General features: G+C 45.3%; 1 protein-coding gene across 3 annotated transcripts in view; it reads left to right on the top strand.

Annotated features, from left to right (window-relative positions):
* LOC111974837 (transient receptor potential cation channel subfamily V member 4) overlaps window positions 1–20,735 on the top strand; it is a 28,844-nt gene extending 8,109 nt beyond the window's left edge. Inside the window, exons 2-16 of one of the 3 annotated variants that reach the window (XM_024002866.2) lie at window positions 890–1,368; window positions 3,752–3,936; window positions 8,580–8,732; window positions 12,673–12,813; window positions 14,952–15,250; window positions 15,458–15,637; window positions 15,903–16,061; window positions 16,231–16,323; window positions 16,548–16,621; window positions 17,282–17,447; window positions 17,547–17,613; window positions 17,719–18,029; window positions 18,298–18,425; window positions 18,982–19,112; window positions 19,245–20,735. In XM_024002866.2, coding sequence (XP_023858634.1) covers window positions 932–1,368; window positions 3,752–3,936; window positions 8,580–8,732; window positions 12,673–12,813; window positions 14,952–15,250; window positions 15,458–15,637; window positions 15,903–16,061; window positions 16,231–16,323; window positions 16,548–16,621; window positions 17,282–17,447; window positions 17,547–17,613; window positions 17,719–18,029; window positions 18,298–18,425; window positions 18,982–19,112; window positions 19,245–19,339 — 2,619 coding nt within the window. In that variant the 5' untranslated portion in view covers window positions 890–931 and the 3' untranslated portion in view covers window positions 19,340–20,735. Of the gene's footprint in view, window positions 1–889; window positions 1,369–3,751; window positions 3,937–8,579; window positions 8,733–12,672; window positions 12,814–14,951; window positions 15,251–15,457; window positions 15,638–15,902; window positions 16,062–16,230; window positions 16,324–16,547; window positions 16,622–17,281; window positions 17,448–17,546; window positions 17,614–17,718; window positions 18,030–18,297; window positions 18,426–18,981; window positions 19,113–19,244 lie in introns of those variants that run through there. The other 2 variants (XM_024002867.2, XM_024002868.2) reach the window with 2 other exon arrangements.
* The last annotated feature ends 4,372 nt before the right edge of the window (window positions 20,736–25,107 follow it).

The raw sequence follows: 25,107 nt of genomic DNA, 5'->3' as shown, positions 1-25,107 counted from the left end.
ACAAGCGTCCATCAATAAGTTGGGTGAATTTTGGCCCATTTCCTACTATGGATATAGGTGTGTCCTTTACTTTGGCAGTTACCTGTATAACACTGTTATTAAAAGACATGCCTAGACAAGGTGACTACATTCTAAAGAATCCAGAATGATGACTTAGCATTGCTGTCGTGTGTGTGTGTGTGTGTGTGTGTGTGTGTGTGTGTGTGTGTGTGTGTGTGTGTGTGTGTGTGTGTGTGTGTGTGTGTGTGTGTGTGTGTGTGTGTGTGTGTGTGTGTGTGTCAGCTGTTTGAGCAATACAGTGCTCAGTATTTACAGATTATGTTCCCAGGCTGCAAATGGGTGACTGGTGTACTTCCTGTGCCATCAATGTTGCCCACAAGATGAGTAGGATGCAAGAGCTCTACCAACACACCTGGGCTGCAGTGCACAGTGTTTGACCAGGGCCCTTGGGGTATAATCCCTGTAGTGCACTATATAGGGAATAGTGTGTCATTTCGGACATAGCCCTGGTTACTTCAGGATTAGGGCTACACACAGGAGAGTCACTTTTAGACATACATTTTCTCAGTCTCTTATCTCAGCTGTGGTCAAAGACTTATTTTATTCAAGTGACTGTTTTAGTGTAATTAGTGATAGTTGTTCAGGGTTGTGTTCATGAAGAACCAGACGGAAAAAAACAGACTGAAACAGGGAGTGACTAACTGGACCTTCTTGTTTTCTGCGGCAAACAAATTCAGCTAACGTGCCCTAATGTTCACAACCCAGGTCATTCACAGTTGAGTGAGACCAAATGCAAGGGATATGTTTGGATCACTGTTTCTCTCCCATGTCTTTGACCTATGACCTGGGTGGAGTTATAACCTGCATGTTTTACTGTGATGTGTTTTAGGGCCGCTCCACTGCCACTCTACTGGGAAGGTATCACGTCGCCATGACGGAGAAGGACACATCTTCCTTGGCTGTGACCAAAGCTGCCCTGTCCTCGGGCTCAGAGAAGGGAGGAGGAGGTGGATTTGGAGAGGGACAGCCTGATGCCAGTAGTTCCAACTCTGATCTATCGGCACTGGCCAACCTGTTTGAGAGTGAGGGGGGCTCCCAGTCAACTCCGGACCTGCCCCAGGACCCTGCTCAGAATCTAGCCCGACCAGGCCAGCTGCAGCCAGGGGACGGCCGACAGAACCTCCGCATGAAGTTCCACGGTGCCTTTAAGAAGGGCATCTCCAACCCCATGGACTTGCTGGAGTCTACCATCTATGAGTCACCAGTGGTGACCGGCCCCAAGAAAGCCCCCATGGACTCACTCTTTGACTATGGTACCTACAGTCACCACAACAACAAGAAGCAAGGAAGGAAGAAGCTCCTACGAGGGTGAGGAGGTACTTGTTATGGTGGCCACAGGGGTTCATGAGCTCATGCAGAGGCATAGATTGTTAAACAGGAGAAGCATAGTAGATCAATTCCGGGGTACAGATGTAACCTACTGGGTTCGAACCCGGGTCTCCTACACACCACAAAACTGTGTTAGCCCCTTGAGCTTAACGCCTTATATCAGCTCAGGGAGTCTTCAGGCATCAGGCAAGGTTGTTCCTCATACAAATGTCTTTCACCTAACTATACACTGAGTGTACAAAACATTAAGGACACCTTCCTAATAGTTGCACCCCAACGTTTTGCCCTCAGAACAGCCTCAATTCGTCAGGGCATGGACTCTACAATGTGTCGAAAGCGTTCCACAGGGATGCTGGCTCTTATTGAATCCAATGTATCTCACTATTGTGTCAAGTTGGCTGGCTGCCCTTTGGGTCGTGGAACATTCCTGATACACACGGGAAACTGTTGAGTGTGAAAAACTCAGCAGCGTTGCAGTTCTTGACACAAACCGGTGCGCCTGGCACCTACTACCATACCCTGTTCAAAAGCACTTAAATAATTTGTCTTACCCATTCACCCTCTGAATGGCACACATACACAATCCATGTCTCAATTGTCTCAAGGCTTAAAAATAATTTTGTTAAAAATCAACTGTCTCCTCCACTTAATCTACACTGATAGAAGGTGACATCAATAAGGGATCATAGCTTTCACCTGGATTCAGCTGGTCAATCTATGTCATGGAAAGAGCAGATGTTTCTAACATTTTGTACACTCAGTGTACATAAACACCTAAAGTATGTGTTATACAGTACCAGTCAAAAGTTTGGACACACCTACTCATTCAAGGGTTTTTCTTTATTTATACTATTTTCTATATTGTAGAATAATAGTGAAGACATCAAAACAATGAAATAACACATATGGAACCATGTAGTAACCAAAAAAGTGTTAAACAAATCAAAATATATGTTATATTTGAGATTCTTCAAAGTAGCCACCCTTTGCTTTGATGACAGCTTTGCACACTCTTGGCATTATCTGAACCAGCTTCATGAGGAAGCTGAGGAAGTGCTGAACACTTGTTGGCTGCTTTTCCTTCACACTGTGGTCCAACTCATCCCAAACCATCTCAATTGGGTTGAGGTCGGGAGATTGTGGAGGGCGGGTCATCTAATGCAGCACTCCATCACTCTCCTTCTTGGTCAAATAGCCCATATACAGCCTGGAGGTGTGTTTTGTAATTGTCCTGTTGAAAAATGAATGATAGTCCCACTAAGCCCAAACCAGATGGGATGGCGTATTGCTACAGAATGCTGTGGTAGCCATGCTGGTTAAGTGTGCCTTGAATTGTAAATAAATCACAGACAGTGTCACCAGCAAAGCACCCCCACACCTCATCCTCCATGCTTCACGGTGGGAACCACACATGCGAAAATCATCCATTCACCTACTCTGTGTCTCACAAAGAGACAGCGGTTGGAACCAAAAATCTCCAATTTGGACTCATCAGACCAAAGGACAGATTTCCACCAGTTTAATGTCCATTGCTCGTGTTTCTTGGCCCAAGCAAGTCTCCTCTTCCTATTGGTGTCCTTAGTAGTGTTTTTTGTTGTTGCAGCAATTCGACCACGAAGGTCTGATTCACGCAGTCTCTGAACAGTTGATATTGAGATGTGTCTGTTACTTGAATTCTGTGAAGCATTTATTTGGGCTGCAATTTCAGAGGCTGGTAACTCTATTGAACTTATCCTCTGCAGCGGAGGTAACTCTGGGTCTTCCTTTCCTGTGGCAGGCCTCATGAGAGCTAGTTTCATCATAGCGCTTGATGGATTTTGCGACTGCACTTGAAGAAACTTTCAAAGTTCTTCACATTTTTCGGATTGACTGACATTCACGTCTTAAAGTAATGATGAACTGTCATTTATCTTTGCGTATTTGAGCTGTTCTTGCCATAATATGGGCCTGGTCTTTTACCAAATAGGGCTATCTTCTGTATACCACCCATATCTCGTCACAACACAACTAATTGGCTCAAATGCATTAAGGAAAGAAATTCCACAAATTCCCTTTTAAGAAGGCACAGCTGTTAATTGAGATGCATTCCAGGTGACTACCTCATGCAAAGACTGTGCAAAGCTGTCATCAAGGCAAAGGGTGGCTACTTTGAAGAATCTCAAATATAAAATATATTTTGATTTGTTTAACACTTTTTTGGTTACATGATTCCATATGTGTTATTTCATAGTTTTGATGTCTTCACTGCTATTCTACAATGTAGAAAATAGTTACAATGAAAACCCTTGAATGAGTAGGTGTCCAAACTTTTGACTAGTACTGTATGTGAGTGTAAAGTATGTATGTCTATGGTCCTACACAGTGAGATTGATATGTCCTGTGATGAAAGTGTGGACCCTACAGGCTCAGATCCACCCAAGGTGATTAAAGAGTTTAACTGCACGCTGCTCTTCGATGGCGTGTCACAGGCCGACCCAGAGGCCCTCTCAGGCCTGCTGGAGTACCTGCAGGGTCACAACAAGAGGCTGACCGATGAGGAGTTCAAAGGTGAGATGATCCCAGTGGTGGGTGGAGCCCTCTGGTGCCAAATAGGCTCATTTGAGACAGGAGATATGTCAGCTTTTACAGCCAAAGGCAGAAAGGAGGAAAAGAGAGTGTGTGTGCTGAAGGGGAGGGCTTAAGATGTCCTATTCTAGCTACTAAAATAGCATATGAACTTTGTCTCAAACATTTCACCTCGGTTACAATCGTCTTATTCAAGAGGAAGCCTTACCTTTAAGTCCACTTAGCCCTGTGACTAACACCTTCAGTTTTTGTGTCATCCTGGAGTTTTGTCATGACTTCGTATAGTGATACTCAGTACAGATGTCTAAACCAACCTCTTTCTGCCCCTTGGGGGTTCAACTCTGTCCTATCAGTATCCCCCCCTCCCTGTTGTTTTTGGCTCCAAACAGTAGAGAGAAGGAAGCTACTGTGATGTCCGAGGTTGTCCTGCCAGTGGCGTATCCAATGACAGCTTCCTGTTGGCTGTGTATGTATGGGGTGGGGCTTTATAACAGAGAAATCAGAGCAAACTCTCTCCTCTGGGAAGAAAAGGACTAAAGGGGGCTTGACAGACAAGCTAAAAAAACTCAGCCCTAAAGTCAACAATAGAAGCAGACAACTTAGTGCTTTAACATTTGGTTGTTCTGTTTCTCATGATTGAGGCGTTTCCATTTGTGAAATGTCACACAAGCTTCCCTTTCTTATCGCTAACGATTTATCACCGGCCTCTATTTTTGTGTTTGTGTCCCTAACCTCTTCCCCTTCGCTCAACTGGGAACCAGAGCCATGCATTTAGAGAGTTGGGGCAATGCAGTTTCTGCATTTACATTACACGGCAACATTCTATAGTAGCCATGTTAGCTCCCCAATAACATTTACATGTGGAATATTTAAACAATGCTATGTTACTGAATGTCAAGAACAATATTCAACATTCTAAAAGTTGTCCTAACTCCAAATATAAGGACACAAGGCAAGACCCAAATGCAGACACAGGAAGCAGATGGTTGAGCTCCGATATTTATTAATCCAAGGGGTAGGCAAAAGGTAGGTCGGGGACAGGGTCAGAGTCCAAAACAGTACCAGACAAAGGGCAGTCTCGAGGTCAGGCCAGGCAGGGCTTTAGTAACCAGATTCGAGTCCAAACAGTACAAGGGGATAGGCAGGCTTGAAGACAGAACAGGCAGTGGTCAGGCAGGGGTTCGGGTGTCAGGACAGGCAAGGGTCAAAACCAGGAGGACTTGAACCAAAAGAGACTGGGAAAAAAAGAATAGGAGACAGGGATATATATACACACACAGGGTATAATAAGCGACACCTGGAGGGGGTGGAGTCAATCACAAGGCCAGGTGAAACAGCTCAGGTTGTGACAGTACACCCCCCCCCCCCTCGGGGTGCCACGGTGCATACCTGGTTGACTGGGGTGTCGGCGTTGGATGTCTCTAGCGGGAACCCAGCACCTCTCCTCCGGGCTGTAACCCTCCCAGTCAACCAGGTACTGGAAACCCCTGCCCTGTGGTTGTACACCCAGGAGGCATTTTACCGTGTATGCTGGACAGAAGACAAAGGACTGAGACACAGGCTTAATCCTAGACACATGGAGAGTAGAATGAATACGGAGGGTACAGGGTAACAAAAGACAGACAGCAGTGGAACTAAGGACTCTAGAGATGGAAAAAGGACCAATGAAACAGTTTGCGGGACTCTACCTGAAGGGGCAGGTCCCGTGTGGACAGCCATACCCTCTGCCCAATGCGGTAGCGGGGAGCTGGAGTCTGTCGGCGATCTGCTTGTTGACAATACGTGGAGTTGGTCTTGAGAAGTGCTACCCGAGCTCTTCTCCAGGTACGTCGACAGCGGCGGACGAACATCTAGGCCGAGGGTACGTTGACTTCCCGTTCTTGTACTGGGAGCTGATTCCCCTTTTGAGTGCTCCATGGGGTGAGTCCCATGCCTGAACAGGGAAGGATGTTCTGGGCATACTCCACCCAGACCTGTTGTCAGCTCCAGGTAGTGGGGTTGGTTGAGACCAGGCATCTTAGAGCGGTCTCCAGGTCCTGGTTAGCTCTCACCGACTGGCCGTTCGATTGGGAATGGAATCTGGAGGATAGGCTGGCCAACGCCCCAATAAGGGTGCAGAACGTCTTCCAGAACTGAGACGAGAACCCCGGTCGGAAACCATATCCATCAGGAGTCCATGGATCCGGAAGACGTGCTGCACCATGAGCTGGGCCTTTTCCTTGGCAGAGGGAAGTTTGGGGAGAGTGATGAAATGAGCGGCCTTTGAGAACCGATCCACCACTATCAAAATGACAGTGTTGCCATCAGACGGGGGAAGCCTAGTGACAAAGTCCAGAGAGATATGGGACCAGGGACGATGAGACAGGTAGTGGCTGAAGGAGGCCAGAAGGAGCTTACCATGGAGTCTTGTTTTGAGCACACACATTGTGCACGCAGCGATGAAGGCAGAGATATCAGGAACCATTGTGGGCCACCAGAAACGTTGTCGGAGGAATGCTAGGGTATGACCGGAACCTGTATGACTGGTCAGCCTGGAGGAATGAGCCCATTCTAGGACCCGGGACCGGACTGAGTTAGGGACAAACAGCCGGTTAGCTGGGCCCCCGTCAGGTCCAGGCTGGGAACGTTGTGCCTTGCGAACCAGGGTTTCAATACCCCAACCCACTGAAGCCGCAAGGCATGAGGTAGGGAGAATGTTTTGAGACCGAGGGTGTGGCAGAGGAACTGTATTGGCGGGAGAGGGCGTCAGGCTTCACATTGTTGGACCCTGGGCGGTAGGAAATGGTGAAGTTGAATCTTGTAAACAAGAGAGCCCACCGGGCCTGCCTGGAGTTAAGGTGCTTGGCTGTACGGAGATATTCTACATTTTTATGGTCGGTCCAGACCAAGAATGGCTGTTCTGCTCCTTCCAGCCAGTGCCTGCACTCCTCCAATGCCATCTTAACCGCCAGGAGTTGGCGATGGGACAGGAAGGCACAGGGATTAAGCTTTTGGTCCTGGGCAGATCGCTGGGACAGGATGGCCCCCACTCCAACATCAGAAACATTAACCTCTACCACAATTTGACAGGACAGGTCTGGATGGACGAGGATGGGTGCTGTGGTGAACCAATGCTTCAGGTCCACAAAGGCTCTGTCGACAGGTCCAGTGGTATTTCCCGAGCTGCGAGCTCGTCCTTTATCCCCTCCAACAGTCCATGGAGGCGGGTGTCGAACAGAGCCTCTGGATTCCAGGAACTCTCGGCCGCCAATGTGCGAAAATCTACTGCCGTAGTCTGCCACACTACGGGAGTTCTGATGTACCTGCAGTAGTGTGAGCCGCCTTCCTCCCAGACACCGGAGAATCAAAAACCTTCCTCACTTCTGCCATGAATTAATCCAGGCTCTGGCACACAGCATATTTCTGCTTCCACACAGCTGTTGCCCAGGATAGCACCCTTCCAGAAATTAGCGTGATTAAATACGCTATCTTTGATCGGTCTGACATGAATGAAGAGGGCTGGAGTTTGAAGATGAGGGAGCACTGGGAAAGGAAAGCCCGGCAGGTACCAGAATCGCCTGCATAACGCTCCGGAGGTAAGCGGGGGTTCTCGGGGAGCCGGGGTAGGTTTACCAAATCCACCAGTAGTAAAAATGTTACGTGCTGCCTATGAGCTAATTCACGGATTTGCTCCATTATAGCCTTGAACCCTTGGTCGTGGCATTATGTCAGGGAACACAGCCCTTCCAAAAGGCTCCGAAGTATCTCCTCATGCCTCCCAATGGTGGCTCCCTGCAGGGAGGCAGCGTGATGGAGCTGGTCCAAGTCTGCTGGGTCTGTCATGGCCAGTTCGTACTATAAGGACACAAGAAGAGACCCAAATACAACACAAGAAGCAGATGGTTGAGCTCCGATATTTAGGCAAAAGGTAGGCCGGGGACAAGTGAGAGTTTATAAACCGGGTCAGAGTCCAAAACAGTACCAGACGAAGGGCAGTCTCGAGGTCAGGCCAGGCAGGTGTTCAGTAACCAGATCCGAGTCCAAACAGTACAAGGGGATAGGCAGGCTTGAAGACAGAACAGGCAGAGTGGTCAGGCAGGCAGGCAGGTTCGGGTGTCAGGACAGGCAAGGGTCGAAACCAGGAGGACTAGAACCAAAAGAGACTGGAGCAAGATAAACCGCTGGTTGACTTGGCAAACAAGACAAACTGGCACAGAGAGACAGGAAACACAGGGATATGTACACCAGGGATAATAAGCGACACCTGGAGGGGGTGGAGACAATCACAAGGACAGGTGAAACAGATCAGGGTGTGACACCAAATATGTCTCTGTTGTGTTTATCTCTATGTACAGTTCTGTGCATTATAAAGTTCCACTGTACTGCAGCACAGTGAAAAAACATTTCCTTCACAGTGGATGTACTGCTCAGGCGCATATTTCAGAAATGGTTTATTAGCTGATTGCTTATGAACTTGGTGCTTGGTGTCACCCTGGTTGCAAGATAGTTTTTCACATTAACAATGCACTTTGCTGCAGCAAAGCATTTTGAAAAAAAACAAAAAACTTTCATTAATGCCCAGAACTGTACATGTCCACTCTGAGTATCATTAATAACCATCCTTTTTTTGTTTGATGTTTTTCCAGAACCTTCTACAGGTAAGACGTGCCTGCCTAAAGCCCTTCTGAACCTGTACAACGGTCAGAATGACACCATCCCTCTGCTGATGAATATCGCAGAGCAGACAGGCAACCTCCATGATTTCATCAACACGCCCTTCAGAGATGTCTACTACAGAGGTGAGCTCTCTACTAGTGATGGGAAATTCGGGAACAGCACATCACCAGTCTCTACTAATATTAGCGCTTCACTAAAAACACGGCCCTGATCATTAGGCACCAATTTTTTTATTTTTTTATTTTTTTTATTTCACCTTTATTTAACCAGGTAGGCTAGTTGAGAACAAGTTCTCATTTGCAACTGCGACCTGGCCAAGATAAAGCATAGCAGTGTGAACAGACAACACAGAGTTACACATGGAGTAAACAATAAACAAGTCAATAACATGGTAGAAAAAAAGAGAATCTATATACAATGTGTGCAAAAGGCATGAGGTAGGCAATAAATCGAATAATTACAATTTAGCAGATTAACACTGGAGTGATAAATCATCAGATGATCATGTGCAAGAAGAGATATTGGTACTGGTGTGCAAAGAGCAGAAAAGTAAATAAATAAAAGCAGTATGGGGGGTGAGGTAGGTAAATTGGGTGGGTAGTTTACAGATGGACTATGTACAGCTGCAGCGATCGGTTAGCTGCTCGGATAGCAGATTTTTAAAGTTGTTGAGGGAGATAAAAGTCTCCAACTTCAGAGATTTTTGCAATTCGTTCCAGTCGCAGGCAGCAGAGAACTGGAAGGAAAGGCGTCCAAATGAGGTTTTGGCTTTAGGGATGATCAGTGAGATGCACCTGCTGGAGCGCGTGTTGCGCTCCAGCAGGAGCAACATCACTATAACATCACGTTATAGTCTGAGCAGCTCCTGCCGATGAACTGAAACAGGGAGGGACTACTATCTGGACTTGGCCAATACAGATGCTTACTTTTGGTCTCCATTGCAAAACGTTTTTAAAAGTTTTCTGTTGAGTGCACTAATGAACATGACCCAGTACTGTAGGATCGTTTGACTAGGATTGAAGAAAATCCTATCCTTCTAATTGGATATTATCACAGGTACTGTATGTCTATGATCTCATGTATCTGAAATGTGTGGCCTACTATGCAGTGAGAGACCAAATGATCTAATTATCCCAATTCGACCACTTGTCCCCTTTACCCTATGTGTGACTGATTTAGTCTAATCAACGTAAGCTAAATATGATATGTCTGTCCATGGTTCTGATTTCTGTGTGTGTGTGTGTGCGTGCTTTCATGCAAGTAGAAAAACATGTTGACCCACCCTACTTGTAGAGAAACACCAATGCCATCCTCCTCTCTTTCATGTTGATGAAACGGTCTATCACTGTCATACAGTACATGCTTCTAGTTTTCGTTATCCTAGGCTACCTGGCTCAAATGCTTTCTTGCTAGGCTAACTTCCATTCATGGGAAACGTTAGCTAATTAACATTAGCCTTCTACATCTAGCTACAGTTGAAGTCGGAAGTTTGCATACACTTTAGCCAAATACATTTAAACTCAGTTTTTCACAATTCCTGACATTTAATCCTAGTAAAAATTCCCTGTCTTAGGTCAGTTAGAATCACCACTTTATTTTAAGAATGTGAAATGTCAGAATAATAGTAGAGAGCATGATTTATTTCAGCTTAATTTCTTTCATCACATTCCCAGTGGGTCAGAAGTTTACATACACTCAATTAGTATTTGGTAGCATTGCCTTTAAATTGTTTAACTTGGGTCAAACGTTTCGGGTAGCCTTCCACAAGCTTCTCACAATAAGTTGGGTGAATTATGGCCCATTCCTTCTGACATAGCTGGTGTAACTGAGTCAGGTTTCTAGGCCTCTTTGCTTGCACATGCTTTTTCAGGGCTTTGTGATGGTGTAACAGTATAACTTTAGTCCGTCCCCTCGCCCATACCCGGGCTCGAACCAGGGACCCTCTGCACACATCAACAACGGTCACCCACGAAGCATCGTTACCCATCGCTCCACAAAAGCCGCGGCCCTTGCAGAGCAAGGGGCAACACACATCTAGGTTTCAGAGCAAGTGACGTAACTGATTGAAACGCTACTAGCGCGCACCCGCTAACTAGCTAGCCATTTCACATCCGTTACACTCACCCCCCTTTCAACCTCCTCCTTTTCCGCAGCAACCAGTGATCCGGGTCAACAGCATCAATGTAACAGTATAACTTTAGTCCGTCCCCTCGCCCATACCCGGGCTCGAACCAGGGACCCTCTGCACACATCAACAACGGTCACCCACGAAGCATCGTTACCCATCGCTCCACAAAAGCCGCGGCCCTTGCAGAGCAAGGGGAAACACTACATCTAGGTTTCAGAGCAAGTGACGTAACTGATTGAAACGCTACTAGCGCGCACCCACTAACTAGCTAGCCATTTCACATCCGTTACACTGGCCACTCCAATACCTTGACTTTGTTGTCCTTAAGCCATTTTGCCACAACTTTGGAAGTATGCTTGGGGTCATTGTCCATTTGGAAGACATATTTGCGACCAAGCTTTAACTTCCTGACTGATGTCTTGAGATGTTGCTTCAATATATCCACATACTTTTCCTTCCTCATGTTGCCATCTATTTTGTGAAGTGCACCAGTCCCTCCTGCAGCAAAGCACCCCCACAACATGATGCTGCCACCCCCGTGCTTCACGGTTGGGATGGTGTTCTTCGGCTTGCAAGCCTCCCCCTTTTTTTCCCAAACATAACGATGGTCATTATGGCCAAACAGTTCTATTTTTGTTTCATCAGACCAGAGGACATTTCTCCAAAAACTACGATCTTTGTCCCCATGTGCAGTTGCAAACCGTAGTCTGGCTTTTTTATGGCAGTTTTTGAGCAGTGGTTTCTTCCTTGCTGAGCAGCCTTTCAGGTTATGTCGATATAGGACTCGTTTTACTGTGGATATAGATACTTTTGTACCTGTTTCCTCCAGCATCTTCACAAGGTCCTTTGCTGTTATTCTGGGATTGATTTGCACTTTCCCACCAAAGTACGTTCAACTCTAGGAGACAGAACGCGTCTCCTTCCTGAGCAGTATGATGGCTGCGTGGTCCCATGGTGTTTATACTTGTGTACTATTGTTTGTACAGATGAACCTGGTACCTTCAGGCATTTGGAAATTGCTCCCAAGGATAAACCAGACTTGTGGAGGTCTACATTTTTTTTCTTCTGAGGTCTTGGCTGATTTCTTTTGATTTTCCCATGATGTCAAGCAAAGAGGGACTGAGTTTGAAGGTAGGCCTTGAAATACATCCACAGGTACACCTAAGATTGACTCAAATTATGTCAATTAGCCTATCAGAAGCTTGGAGTTTTAATGACTCCAACCTAAGTGTATGTAAACTTCCGACTTCAACTGTACATATTGAACTGTCATCCTCTCAGGCATGAGGCACAACAATGTATGAATTAATGGTTGGATCAGAATCGCCGTTATAATCATTGGCCAGTACGGAGAATTAAGTAAAACCACAAGACCAAATATCTGTCTCCAGCCATGGCTAATTTAGGAAAGGGACAATTTTAGCTAGCTGGCTAGCTAGCCACCGTAGGACAAAAACACAATAACATGCAACAATTCAAGTTTTTCTGTCAATGACATGTGCTCCCAATGGAATTTGATAGGAGTGACTCCAAATCCAAGCTAGATTCCCTTGACACTTTATTTTGGTGCACCAGGATCATTCACTGTTGAGCTCGCTCAGTTTAGCTTAACGATGATTGTCAAATTTTTTATACTGTACTTTTTTGGTCAAGGGATGCCAGATGCTCGCCGGCTTCCCTTGTCTTCAATGCTATGGGTGGCAACAATGTCATACTCGTTTGGACCAGACAGCATCAGATATATGGTCAGATTTTTTTCTCCTGTGAGATACATTCAGCCTCTTGCGATTGAAGGAAAATAATGAAACACAGCGAGACAAAAGATAAATTATTGAATGTTTTTTAAAAATGTGTCATTTTTGGGGGGGAGCCTGGCTTCCCTTGGCATCCATGAAACGCCATTGGTGTTGACTGACTCATTTGCGTGTTGCCAGGCCAGACGGCGCTCCACATCGCCATCGAGAGGCGCTGTAAGCAGTATGTGGAGATGCTGGTGGAGAAAGGGGCAGACGTCCACGCCCAGGCCCGCGGACGCTTCTTCCAACCCAGGGACGAGGGAGGCTACTTCTACTTTGGTAAGACACCACAGCGGTAGAATCAGATCTGATCCATTCTACTGTCTACAGAAGCTCTTTGTGGTCCTCATCGCACTATGTAAGATTCAGATTCAGGAGGTAATATTTATTACCATACCAAGAACCAAAGTCCTCAGTCAGCAGGAGCCTAATCAAATCAAATCAAATCATGCTTTATTTATACAGCATATTTCAGACATTGAATGTAATGTTTCAGACAATGTCCTTCAAATAAAAAAATATAAAAAGAAAAAGAAACATTTACTACACAGCAAACATAACTATAACAATAAAAACGGAATGACTAAAAATCACCCTAAGGAATAGCAAAGCTAAAAATATTTTAAGATCTCTTTTACATATGCTTAAAGTGACAGTACAGTGCAGGAGTTTGGTTTAATCACATCATGAGACTTCTCAGGTATCCGTTTGGTGCTATGTATAGTAACATTCATGCCCTCCTAGTCTATTATTGAACGTTGGCAGTATTTCGATACTAGTAAAGTCATATTCTATTCCTCATGGTTTTCAATGACATGTGTGTTGTTTTACATGACAGGGGGCCCTTGGTTCCCCACACAGTAAAACAGTGGTTTTCTAGCTATCTCAGTGAGTCTTTATTGTACATGCCCAAAGGTTTGGGCTATAAAGACTGGATCGCTGCACAGTAGGATAACTTGGAATAAATATGTACTGGATCACAGCTAAGGTATTGCTTAGTTTCTCTTGTAAAATGCTTTCAGTTGCCATGGTAAACTGAACTGACATTTGAGGCCACCCTTTTTTATGTTGCTGTTTTGGGCTGGGAAAACACATTCAGGATAGTTCGATGGGCCAATGGTAAACTACTGTAACCACCTAAAACTAGTCTGAAGTCATCAAAACGATAATTATTAGTAGTCATCTCCAAAAAATTAAAAGAAAACATGTCACAAGTTCAAGAAGTATTTCTGAGCAGTTTGGTGAAAGGTGTCTGTGTCTTCCTGTTGAAGAAAAGCAAACATACTCACTCCACTTCAGATGGGTGGGTTGCCCCTGCCTTGCTGACGTCACCGAGGTTGCTGGCCGAGAGTACATTGACAGAAAGCCTCCAAATGAAACTCACTCCATACTGCCCTCTGCTGATTGGACAGTATCCCTGAAACTCTCAACCCTGAACCCAACATTCCACTATATCCAGAGTAGACTAGCCTACATGCTATTCACCTCAACTAGACCTTCCAGCCTCAAGTTCAATAAACAAATACCCTTTTCACACTATCCTTTCAAACCGAACTGCACTGTGCTGGCTCGGATATGTTACCTTGCTTGACATTGTTCTTTCCAGCACTGTGTCAGCAGCTGTGGTGGATACGTAACCAGGCCTGTGCAGTACCCTACAGCTCGGCTTGGCTCAGGGATGTGAAAGGGCTATAAAGGAGATGGAGGGAGAGGCAGAGAAAGAGATACAGGTAGAAAGAGAGAAGATTTTAGTAGGCAAATATATACCCACAATACTCTCTACTGTCAATGTTAATGTATTAATGCATTAAATTCCATGCTCATCACCCGAGGGATGATATCCAGTTGCACTAAGTGCGACTGTCATTCCCAAATCATTCCCAAATCATTCCCAAATCCCGGTGTGTCTGTGGCACAGTGCGAGTCATTCGCTATGGAGCTTTGTGCTGAGGTGAACAGGAAACCTGGCAGAGAGGCGACAGCTAATGTGATTTAGCGCTATGCTAACACTCAATGAGCACCCGTGCAAATCCATGAAGAGGAGCGTTTCCCATACGAGGTGACAGGGTAATCTGTCACCCATGGCAACAGCTTGTTTTCAGCAGCTGCTTTTGGCACATTGGTTTCAATACATGGGCCACTCCCTCAGACAAGTGGTACTAATTGGGCTCTTTCCGTTGCAAGAATTTAAGTCCAATCTTTGATCCACGTATAGGGAGCATTGCAAAGACATGCTTAAAGTGGTTTGCTGTTCCACATGAACTTGCATCAATTCCTGGAGTGGAAAGAGACTGTCTGAGTGCCAGGTCAGCGGGGTTTGCACATTTGGGACTTTTCTATTGGTTCCATTGTAAAAGGGGATCCTTTTGATGTATGTGCTTGTTGCTGTATGTCTCTGACGGTATCTCTTTGGCCAGGCGAGCTGCCTCTGTCGCTGGCAGCGTGCACCAACCAGCCAAACATGGTACACTACCTGACCGAGAACGCCCACAAGAAAGCCGACCTTAGACGGCAGGACTCACGCGGAAACACTGTGCTGCACGCCCTGGTGCACATCGCCGACAACACTCGGGACAACACCCGCTTCCTCACTAAGATGTATGACCTGCTGCTGACCAAGTGTGCCAAGCTCTACCCAGAAGGCAGTCTTGAGGACGTGCTCAACAACGACGGCATGTCGCCCCTCATGATGGCGGCCAAGCTGGGAAAAATTGGGGTGAGATTGAGAATGAACACATATATCACGTGTATGTGGAACTATAATCTTAAAGGGATATTTTGAGTAACATTAGCAATTCCAATGGGAATGCTTTTGCGTAGTGCTTCAAGGGGTTAGGTATTGTATTATTGACAGAAAAATATAATCACATCCATTATAAAACAGACAAAAAAGGTATGCTTTTTCATTATTATTTTCTCCCAGGTTTTCCAGCACATAATTCGCAGGGAGATCAAGAACGAGGAGGCGCGTCACCTCTCGCGGAAGTTTAAGGACTGGGCGTACGGCCCCGTGTACTCCTCCCTGTACGACCTCTCCTCCCTGGACACCTGTGGAGAGGAGGTGTCCGTGCTAGAGATCCTGGTCTACAACAGCCGCACTGAGGTGCGTGATACCCGGCTGAGCAAAAGCCTGGGCTTTAAAGCTCTGGGAGCTAACTCAAGTCTTCAGTGTATGTTTTGTGGCTAAGCATATGAGGTGGGGCATGATAGACAGGGTCTACGTGTGTTTTTCTATCTGTACCTGTAATAGATGTTTTACTGAGAGAAAGTGAGAGCCATTATAGTCCTAGGAAAGATGGAAGATGATGTCTCTTTCACACCATACTCTCTTCTTACCATTACTGCATGTCTTCCTGCACTGTCCACAGAATCGCCATGAGATGCTGGCTGTGGAGCCCATCAACGAGCTGCTGAGAGCCAAGTGGCAGAAGTTTGCTGCCGTCACCTTCTACATCAGTGTTGTGTCCTACCTGTTGACCATGATCATCTTCACACTGGTAGCCTACTACCACCCATCCGAGGGAACGGTACGTATGTGCCCAACAACTCACATACAAATACAAAAAATGTATGCATTTATACAATGTATGAAAGTGTTGGCCAAGTGGCATTATTATTATATTACTATACGTATACTGTGAAAACAGTATGGGTGTCACCACCAGCAAAGCTTTAACTCTGTTTGTCCCCACCCAGCCTCCGTACTCCTATACCACCAACACAGACTACCTGCGTATGGTAGGGGAGATTGTCACCCTGTGCTCTGGAGTCTTCTTCTTCCTCACCAATGTGAGTTTTTCCTTCCGGTTGAAGCATCCAATCAGAGTCAGACAGCTTTGAATGTTGACTCTACAATAAACAACTTCTTTCAAAGATGCCTCGAAATGTGTACACAAACATACACAAACATACACTTTTTATATAAATCTTAGATCTCCCCTGTAAATGTATCTTGTTCTTTTCTGACATTCATTGAATCAATAATTTCCTCTCTCTCTCTCCCCGCTTTGTAGATTAAGGACCTCTTACTGAAGAAATGCCCTGCGGTGAACTCGCTATTTGTCAATGGATCTTTTCAACTGCTCTAGTAAGACTCCAGCCACCCCCCCCTTCCCCCTCCCCCACCTCCTCTGTAGCTCCCTCTGGCTTGTACACAAGGCTTATTTCTCATCCTCTTTTAATTGAGTCATCTAATTAATTCCACATTACAGCCTCCATTTCCCTGGTACGTTTTATAGTTTACATCTTCTTTAATTAAACCTACGATCCCATCAAAGAGCGGAGGATTTTCGAGCGCCGTTCCAAAGCATTTTCATCATTAGCGCTGCGTCTGCGAGGGCCTACACGGTGTGCCCGTTAAATGCCAAATGGCATTCCCGTGTAGGTAGGAGAATGATTATTATTTTTTATTTTTAACCTTTATTTAATTAGGCAAGTCAGTTAAGAACAAATTCTTATTTACAATGACGGCCTAGGAACAGTGGGTTAACTGCATTGTTCAGGAGCAGAACGACAGATTTTTACCTTGTCCGCTCAGGGATTCAATCTAGCAACCTTTTGGTTACCTTTCGGTTACTGGTACAACGCTCTAACCACTAGGCTACCTGCCGCCCCATTATTGCTGTTTCCTGGAATATTAACATCAAGGTCGTATTCATTATTGTACAACGTGTATCTTGTACATTTCGGTCCGTTTTCTTCCATTTGGGGCAAATGAACACGGCCCAACTCTTCTATATTTTTTTAGCTTCATCTACTCTTTGCTGGTGATAGTGACTGCGGCCCTCTACCTGTCGGGTATCGAGGCCTATGTGGCTGTGATGGTGTTTGCGTTGGTCCTGGGCTGGATGAACACTCTCTACTTCACCAGAGGCCTGAAGCTCACCGGCACCTACAGCATCATGATACAGAAGGTATCAACTCCTTCACTCTTTCATCCATCACATTGAATTTGAAATGAATATGGACTTCTTTGGACACTAGATGGCAGATCACAATTTATCCTTCTTCAGATTCTCTTCAAAGATTTGTTATGGTTTCTGCTGGTCTACCTGCTCCTCATGATTGGATACTCGTCAGGTACAGTGTCCTCTAATCAGCACTTCTTCTTCTCAGCAGTCTGATGACCAGTTGAAACAGAAGAGAACTTCCCTCATCTCCTCATGTCTCCCATCTCCTCCCCAGCTCTAGTGTCCCTCCTGACGGTGTGCCCAGGGCCGGAGGAGGTGTGTCCAGAGAAAGGTGGCTGCCCCACATATCCCCAGTGCCGGGACACAAACACCTTCAGCAAATTCCTGCTGGACCTGTTCAAACTGACCATCGGGATGGGCGATCTGGACATGGTCAGCAGGAGTCAGTACCCGGCTGTCTTCCTCATCCTGCTGGTCACCTACATCATCCTCAGCTTTGTTCTACTGCTCAACATGTTGATCGCTCTGATGGGAGAGACGGTGAGCCAGGTGTCCAAGGAGAGCAAGAAGATCTGGAAGCTGCAGGTGAGTGAGGAGGACAGCTGATGAACAGCTAGGTTCCCTAGAATTCATTAGGGCACATTGTAGAAAATGTTTTGCAACAGAAAACAAAAAACTATAATTTCTTATTGGACAGAAAGTGCAGAAAATCAGCTTTCTTTTTGGTGCCTAATGAACACAACCTTGTTATCCTCTGTTGACGGCATTATGCACAGTGCATCGTCTAGGCAGAGCCACATTATATTATGAAGTACACAAATACATGTCGGTTGACATTCTGTTTTAACGACAGTGGGCTACGACCATCCTGGACATCGAGCGCTCCTTCCCTGTGTGTCTGCGGAAGTCCTTTCGGTCTGGGGAGATGGTGACAGTGGGGAAGAACTGGGACGGCACCCCTGACTGCCGCTGGTGCTTCAGGTACACACAGTCGTTTCTCTGGACTCTCACCCCTCTCTGCACTAAAGACATGTGTCTGATTGGTCAGTCAGACAGCCCAGTGTCTTCTTTTTTGTGATATGCTATATTTTGTGAAAAAAAAAATATTCTGGGGGCCTCCTGAGTGGCGCAGCGGTCTAAGGCACTAAGGCACGAAGCGTCACTACAGACCCGGGTTCGATCCCAGGTTGTGTCATAACCGATCTTGACCGGGAGTCCCAAAGGGCGACGCACAGTTGGCCCAGCATTGTCCGTGTTAGGGGAGGGTTTGGACAGGGGGGCTTTACTTGGCTCATCGCGCTCTAGCGACTCCTTTTGACGGGCCGGGCACCTGCAGGCTGACTTCGGTCGTCAGTTGAACAGTGTTTCCTCTGACACATTGGTGCGGCTGGCTTCCGGGTTAAGCGGGCGGGTGTTAAGGGCTTGGCGGGTCATGTTTCGGAGGGCACATGACTCGACCTTCGCGGTTTGGCGGGTCATGTTTCGGAGGGCGCATGACAAACATCTTCTAATGCAAACATCTTCTGTGGTCACCCAGGGTGGATGAGGTCAACTGGTGCCACTGGAATCAGAACCTGGCCATAATCAACGAAGACCCGGGCAAGAACATAACAGGGACCCTCCAAAGCTCCAGTACAGTTCATCAAACTGTCCGTGGCCTGAGGAGAGGTGAGACTCTTATACTCGGTTTCTAATAAATGCTCACACACATTCTACAAAGACAAATATACAGTACAGTGTATAAGGGCAAGGTGAATCACATTAGCCAACCTTTGACCTTTGTTCCCCAACCTCCTGTAGATCGTTGGTCCACGATGGTGCCATGGGTTATGGAGCAGAATAAAAGGCAGCAACCACAGGACCAAGTATTGGAAATGGAGCCACTGACCTCCTGACATTGAACCTGTGCAGGGCCAATGGGGGGCCCCGGGTCCTTCCTGCAGATCGGAGGTCATCATACTCAAACGGACAAAAAAGTGTTGGGCCACAAAGTTTGCCACTTTGCACAAAACTCTGTTGCCAAAAATATGTATTTAACTTCTTCGGGGTAGGGGGCAGCATTTTCACTTTTGGATAAATAGCGTGCCCAATTTCAACTTCCTTCTACTCATCCCCAGAATATAAGATATGCATATTATTAGTAGATTTGGATAGAAAACACTCTGACGTTTCTAAAACTGTTTGAATCATGTCTGTGAGCATAACAGAACTTATGTAGCAGGCAAAACCCCGAGGACAAACCATTCAGAATTGTAATTTTTTTGAGGTCACTGTCTTTTCAATGAGCTTTCATTGAGACACCAGATTTCTAAGGGACTTGTTTGCAGTTCCTACCGCTTCCACTGGATGTCACCAGTCTTTGGAAATTGGTTGAGGTTATTCCTTTGTGTAATGAAGAAGTACGGCCATCGTAAATGAGGGTCACTAGAAGTAAATTGTTTGAGAGAGGCACATTACCAAAAAGGTTGCGTCAGTTTGTTTTCTTTTTGTATTGAACACAGATCATCCCRTCTTCAAATTGATCGATTATTAACATTTAAAAATACCTAACGTTGTATTACAAAAGTAGTTTGAAATGTTTTGGTAAAGTTTACATGTAACTTTTGATATATTTTGTAGTGATGTTGCGCAAGTTGGAAGCTGTGTTTTTCTGGATGAAACGCGCCAAATAAATTGACATTTTGGATATATATCGACGGAATTAATCGAACAAAAGGACCATTTGTGATGTTTATGGGACATATTGGAGTGCCAACAAAAGAATTTCGTCAAAGGTAAGGCATGAATTATATCTTTATTTCTGCGTTTTGTGTCGTGCCTGCAGTGTTGAAATATGCTACTCTCTTTGTTTACTGTTGTGCTATCATCAGATAATAGCATCTTATGCTTTCGCCGAAAAGCCTTTTTGAAATCTGACATGTTGGCTGGATTCACAATGAGTGTAGCTTTAATTTGGTATCTTACATGTGTGATTTAATGAAAGTTAGATTTTTATATAATTTTATTTGAATACGCAAGCGTCCCACCTACCCCAGAGAGGTTAAGTATTATAAGAAAATCGAACAGATTTTTAGAAAGTTATGAATCTAACGTATGTTCAAGCCAACCATTCATTGCTCTAATGACCAGTCTCCTCCACATGAGGATTCTACTTGAAGGTTTTAACCCAGGGGGAAGGTGCATCTTTACCTGGTCGCTGGTTCGAATCCCCGAGTTGACTTGGTGAAAAATCTGTTAATGTGCTGTCGTGTCTTTGGCATCATTAAAACTGAAGATGTATTTATCAAATAACTCTGTAATTATTATTACGCGATTAAACTGATTAATCATGTAACTGTAATTAACTAGGAAGTCGGGGCACCAAGGAAAATATTCAGATTACAAAGTTATAATTTTCCTAATATAACTTTAGTCTTTAGTCTTCGAATTAAGGAATTATTATTGACCTCCTGTTAGTCTCATTCCAAACGTCGTAAATTGTTGGTTATCTGCACGAACCCAGTCTTCACTATGAGTCATCCATACATCAATTCTCTTAAAATAATTAATTTACTAACTAAGTAATTCACAGAAATGCATAAACAAACAGTAGATAGTTACAAGGAAATGATAACAGAGTTTCCCTAGTGGGAGAAACCGGTATCGCGGTTTGGTGGACAAAAAGGGAAGTGGGGGTCAACTGAGATGAGACACTACAACGTTGATAATTATAACAATTTAAATGCTAATCCTTTGCACATGAACGCTCACTCATTCGGAAATAATTGCAATCAATCAATATATTTACGCTCAGTGTGTCGTCGGGATTTCTGTTGAAAAGTTTGTTTCTGTTGGAGAGTTTGTCTGCCCTCTCGCTGTCTCTGTCGTGGTTAGAATGGATAGTTCATAGTGACATTCATTCATGTCGTTATAGATAGAGGTTTCGGCAGTTGTCGGTCTTCGCGTTCAATGATACCGAATTCCTAGCTGCAGACTAGTAATTAATATCAAAGACTTGTTCTTATTCTGTCGGTATTGATAGTCTAAGAGTTTAACCACGTAGTATGGTTAAAATATTCAGCTATCTACTCAAACCTTAGCTTATACTCAGGTTTATGGTCTCCTCTCAAACCTTGGCCCTCTCGTTATCGAGGTAAGCTGGTCTGGTGATAGAAAACCCGGTGGGGGTTTTATTCGGAAGAGCAGAAAAGGGCCTGTCCCAGGACTCAAGGCCATAACTGTGCTCATGGGCGGTCCTCTGATTTAGTTAAACTCCAAAGGGAATTGGAGTTTCCTTCATTAAACAGTCCAAAATCACATTACACAATTTCACAAACAGTATCATCCTCACTCATTCATCTTATACAACAATTACATGTAAGCCTCATATCCGAGGCTATTGTATAAACAGAGTTATGGTAATGTGACCGTATTGTCTCTCATGAGTTTCACAAAATTGTACCAAACGGACCAGCTCGTAGCTGGATTCTTCACCGATCTTTTATACCTTCTCCAGAACATAAATGTTGTTCGGACCTCAAGTTCTGTGAGGTGGAAGAAATTCCTTTGTTCTCTCGATGAAAACTCCCTCTCTCTCTATACTGTAGCCATGAGGAGATCATCTCCGCCAGGAATTTACGACCTGAGGTCGCAGCAGCCTGAGTGTAGGAGATAGAGAGAGGGGGATGGTGCCCTCATGACAGTGCCTTGAGCTAGACACTTGTATGTACAGTTGAAGTTGGAAGTTTACATACACTTTAGCCAAATACATTTAAACTCAGTTTTTCACAATTCCTGACATTTAATCCTCGTAAAAATTCCGTCTTAGGTCAGTTAGGATCACCACTTTATTTAAAGAATGTGAAATGTCAGAATAATAGTAGAGAGAATGATTTATTTCACCTTTAATTTCTTTCATCACATTCCCAGTGGGTCAGAAGTTTACATACACTCAATTAGTATTTGGTAGCATTGCCTTTAAATTGTTTAACTTGGGTCAAACGTTTTGGGTAGCCTTCCACAAGCTTCCCACAATAAGTTGAGTTTTTCCATTGTGTTTTGTTGAGGCCTTTTTGGGACATTATTGGATGAATATCTTCCTATGTGTTTCGATGTTTTTTATACAATTCTTTATACATTTTGCAACAAAGTTAACTCCTGGTCCTTTGTGCCTTTTTATGAATTAATCATATGACATACTATCAAATTGCATGAGCTATATGATTTATTGCTGTTCCGAATCTGCAATCAACAGCAATCCTTATGTTGGTCAGCAGATGGAAGCAGAGGTCTAAATTCCTAAATATGCTCAGTGGCCTTTCTTCCCTACAGCACAAAGGTTGTATTCATTAGGCACTAAACTGAAGAAAACAAACTGAAACAGTAAGGGACCACCTGAACTTGTTCAATAAGAAATGCTCTTTTTCCGCTGCAAAATGTTTTTCTACGGTGTGCGCAAATGAATACGACCCTAACTAATTACTTCTCCAATTTAAACACACATTCTCCAACAAAAGTCAAAGCCTACTACCTTCCAAAGCACCTCTAAGTTTTTCTCCTTTATCCATCCACCTTGCTCCTATGTCTTCTCCTGTTGTCTGGTTAAACAGTCATATGTCTCAGATAGGTAGTAGGCAGAAGTGCTGCAGGGCCTGTATTAACAATAAGGGGTGCTGATCTAGGATCAGGTACCCCTGTCCATATAATCTTATTTATTATGATCTTCAAAGGGAAAAACTGACCATAGCTGCACTTTGTGAATATGGACTCAGAGCCTCATCTATCACTTCCCTCCCTCCTCCTCCTCCCTCCCTCCCTCCCTCCCTCCCTCCCTCCCTCCCTCCCTCCCTCCCTCCTCCCTCCTCCTCCCTCCCTCCCTCCCTCCCTCCCTAGCTAGCCTTGCTGAAGGACACCGGGAATCTACTTGTACCGTCACAGGAGAGGCTAATCCTCTTTGCCCCAACTTTAACTGGGGCACTAATCCTCCAGGTTTATCTAAGCAGTGTGAGCACCTAGCTAGCTCTGCTGACAACTTGGCCTGCCCTCCTCCCTCCCTGCAACCTCATTATCTAGGACAGGGCCAGGGCTTGCTAGTGTCACCGTCAACAACCCTCTCTGGAACCGCACACTTACACAGGAAGTCGTTAAGCTAGTGATTTTCTCTCATATGCTGTACTAACCTTGTGTCATCGTATGAGTAACTGTGTCTCTGACGCAACACCACAAGTGGTGGATAAGTGCGGTCAGTCCCTGTGTTGGGGCCTGTAATTGGTTCTGTCTATAACACATTGTTTACCGGCATTATAGGGCCATTCTTATACAACTGAGCTGTAGCTGGCAGCACACCTTGTCCAGATATTGCCACCTAGCCAATTAGGCCATTAGAATTAGAGCCTGATGAGTCTGAAGATGATGATACCACAGAGTTTCTAAACCCAGAGGCCCAACATAGCAAGTCTTCCGGGAACACTTGAGAAGCAGACTTGGCAGACCAGACGGGGGTTTGAAAAGTCAATGAGAGAAGTTTAAATGTCTTCCTGGGGGGGGGAAGAAAAAACTATTGAGAAGCCTTTTTGTCCTAGACTTGGCACTCCGGTACCGCTTGCCAGGCGGTAGTAGAGAGAACAGTCTATGACTGGGGTGACTGGGGTCATTGACAATTTTTAGGGCCTTCCTCTGACACCGCCTGATGTAGAGGTCCTGGATGTCAGGCAGCTTAGCCCCAGTGATGTACTGGGCCGTACGCACTACCGTCTGTAGTGCCTTGCGGTCAGAGGCCAAGCAATTGCCGTACCAGGCAGTGATGCAACCAGTCAGGATGCTCTCGATGTTGCAGCTGTAGAACCTTTTGAGGATCTGAGGACCCATGCCAAATCTTTTTTGTTTTCTGAGGGGGGATAGGCTTTGTCATGCCCTCTTCACGACTGTCTTGGTGTGTTTGGACCATTCTAGTTTGTTGTTGATGTGGACACCAAGGAACTTGAAGCTCTCAACCTGCTTCACCACAGCCCCGTCGATGACAAAGGGGGCATGCTCGGTCCTCCTTTTCCTGTAGTCCACAATCATCTCCTTAGTTTTGGTTACGTTGAGGGATAGGTTGTTATTCTGGCACCACCCGGCCAGGTCTCTGACCTCCTCCATATAGGCTGTCTTGTCGTTGTTGGTGATCAGGCCTACCACTGTTGTGTCGTCTGCAAACTTAATGATGGTGTTGGAGTCGTGCCTGGCCATGCAGTCGTGGTTGAACAGGGAGTACAGGAGGGGACTGAGCACTACAGCATGGCAGATGTGTTGCTACCTACCCTCACCACCTGGGGCGGCCCGTCAGGAAGTCCAGGATCCAGTTGCAGAGGGAGGTGTTTAGTCCCAGGATCCTTAGCTTAGTGATGAGCTATGAGGGGACTATGGTGTTGAACGCTGAGCTGTAGTTAATGAATAATTCTCACATAAGTGTCCCTTTTGTCCAGGTGGGGAAGGGCAGTGTGGAGCGCAATAGAGATTGCATCATCTGTGGATCTGTTTGGGCGGGATGCAAATTGGAGTCTAGGGTTTCTGGGATAATGGTGTTGATGGTAACGGTAAATGAAAGATCTCAACATCAGGCTGTGCTTTAAAGGCATCAACTCAGCTCTAACTCTATCCACAGATGCTCATCATCATGGGATCAGAATGAGGAAGAAAGGAG

Source organism: Salvelinus sp. IW2-2015, linkage group LG15 (assembly GCF_002910315.2).
Source record: "Salvelinus sp. IW2-2015 linkage group LG15, ASM291031v2, whole genome shotgun sequence".
Lineage (NCBI taxonomy): Eukaryota > Metazoa > Chordata > Actinopteri > Salmoniformes > Salmonidae > Salvelinus > Salvelinus sp. IW2-2015.
Note: the sequence above shows the minus strand (reverse complement) of the source record. Positions and strands in the feature narration are given on the sequence as shown.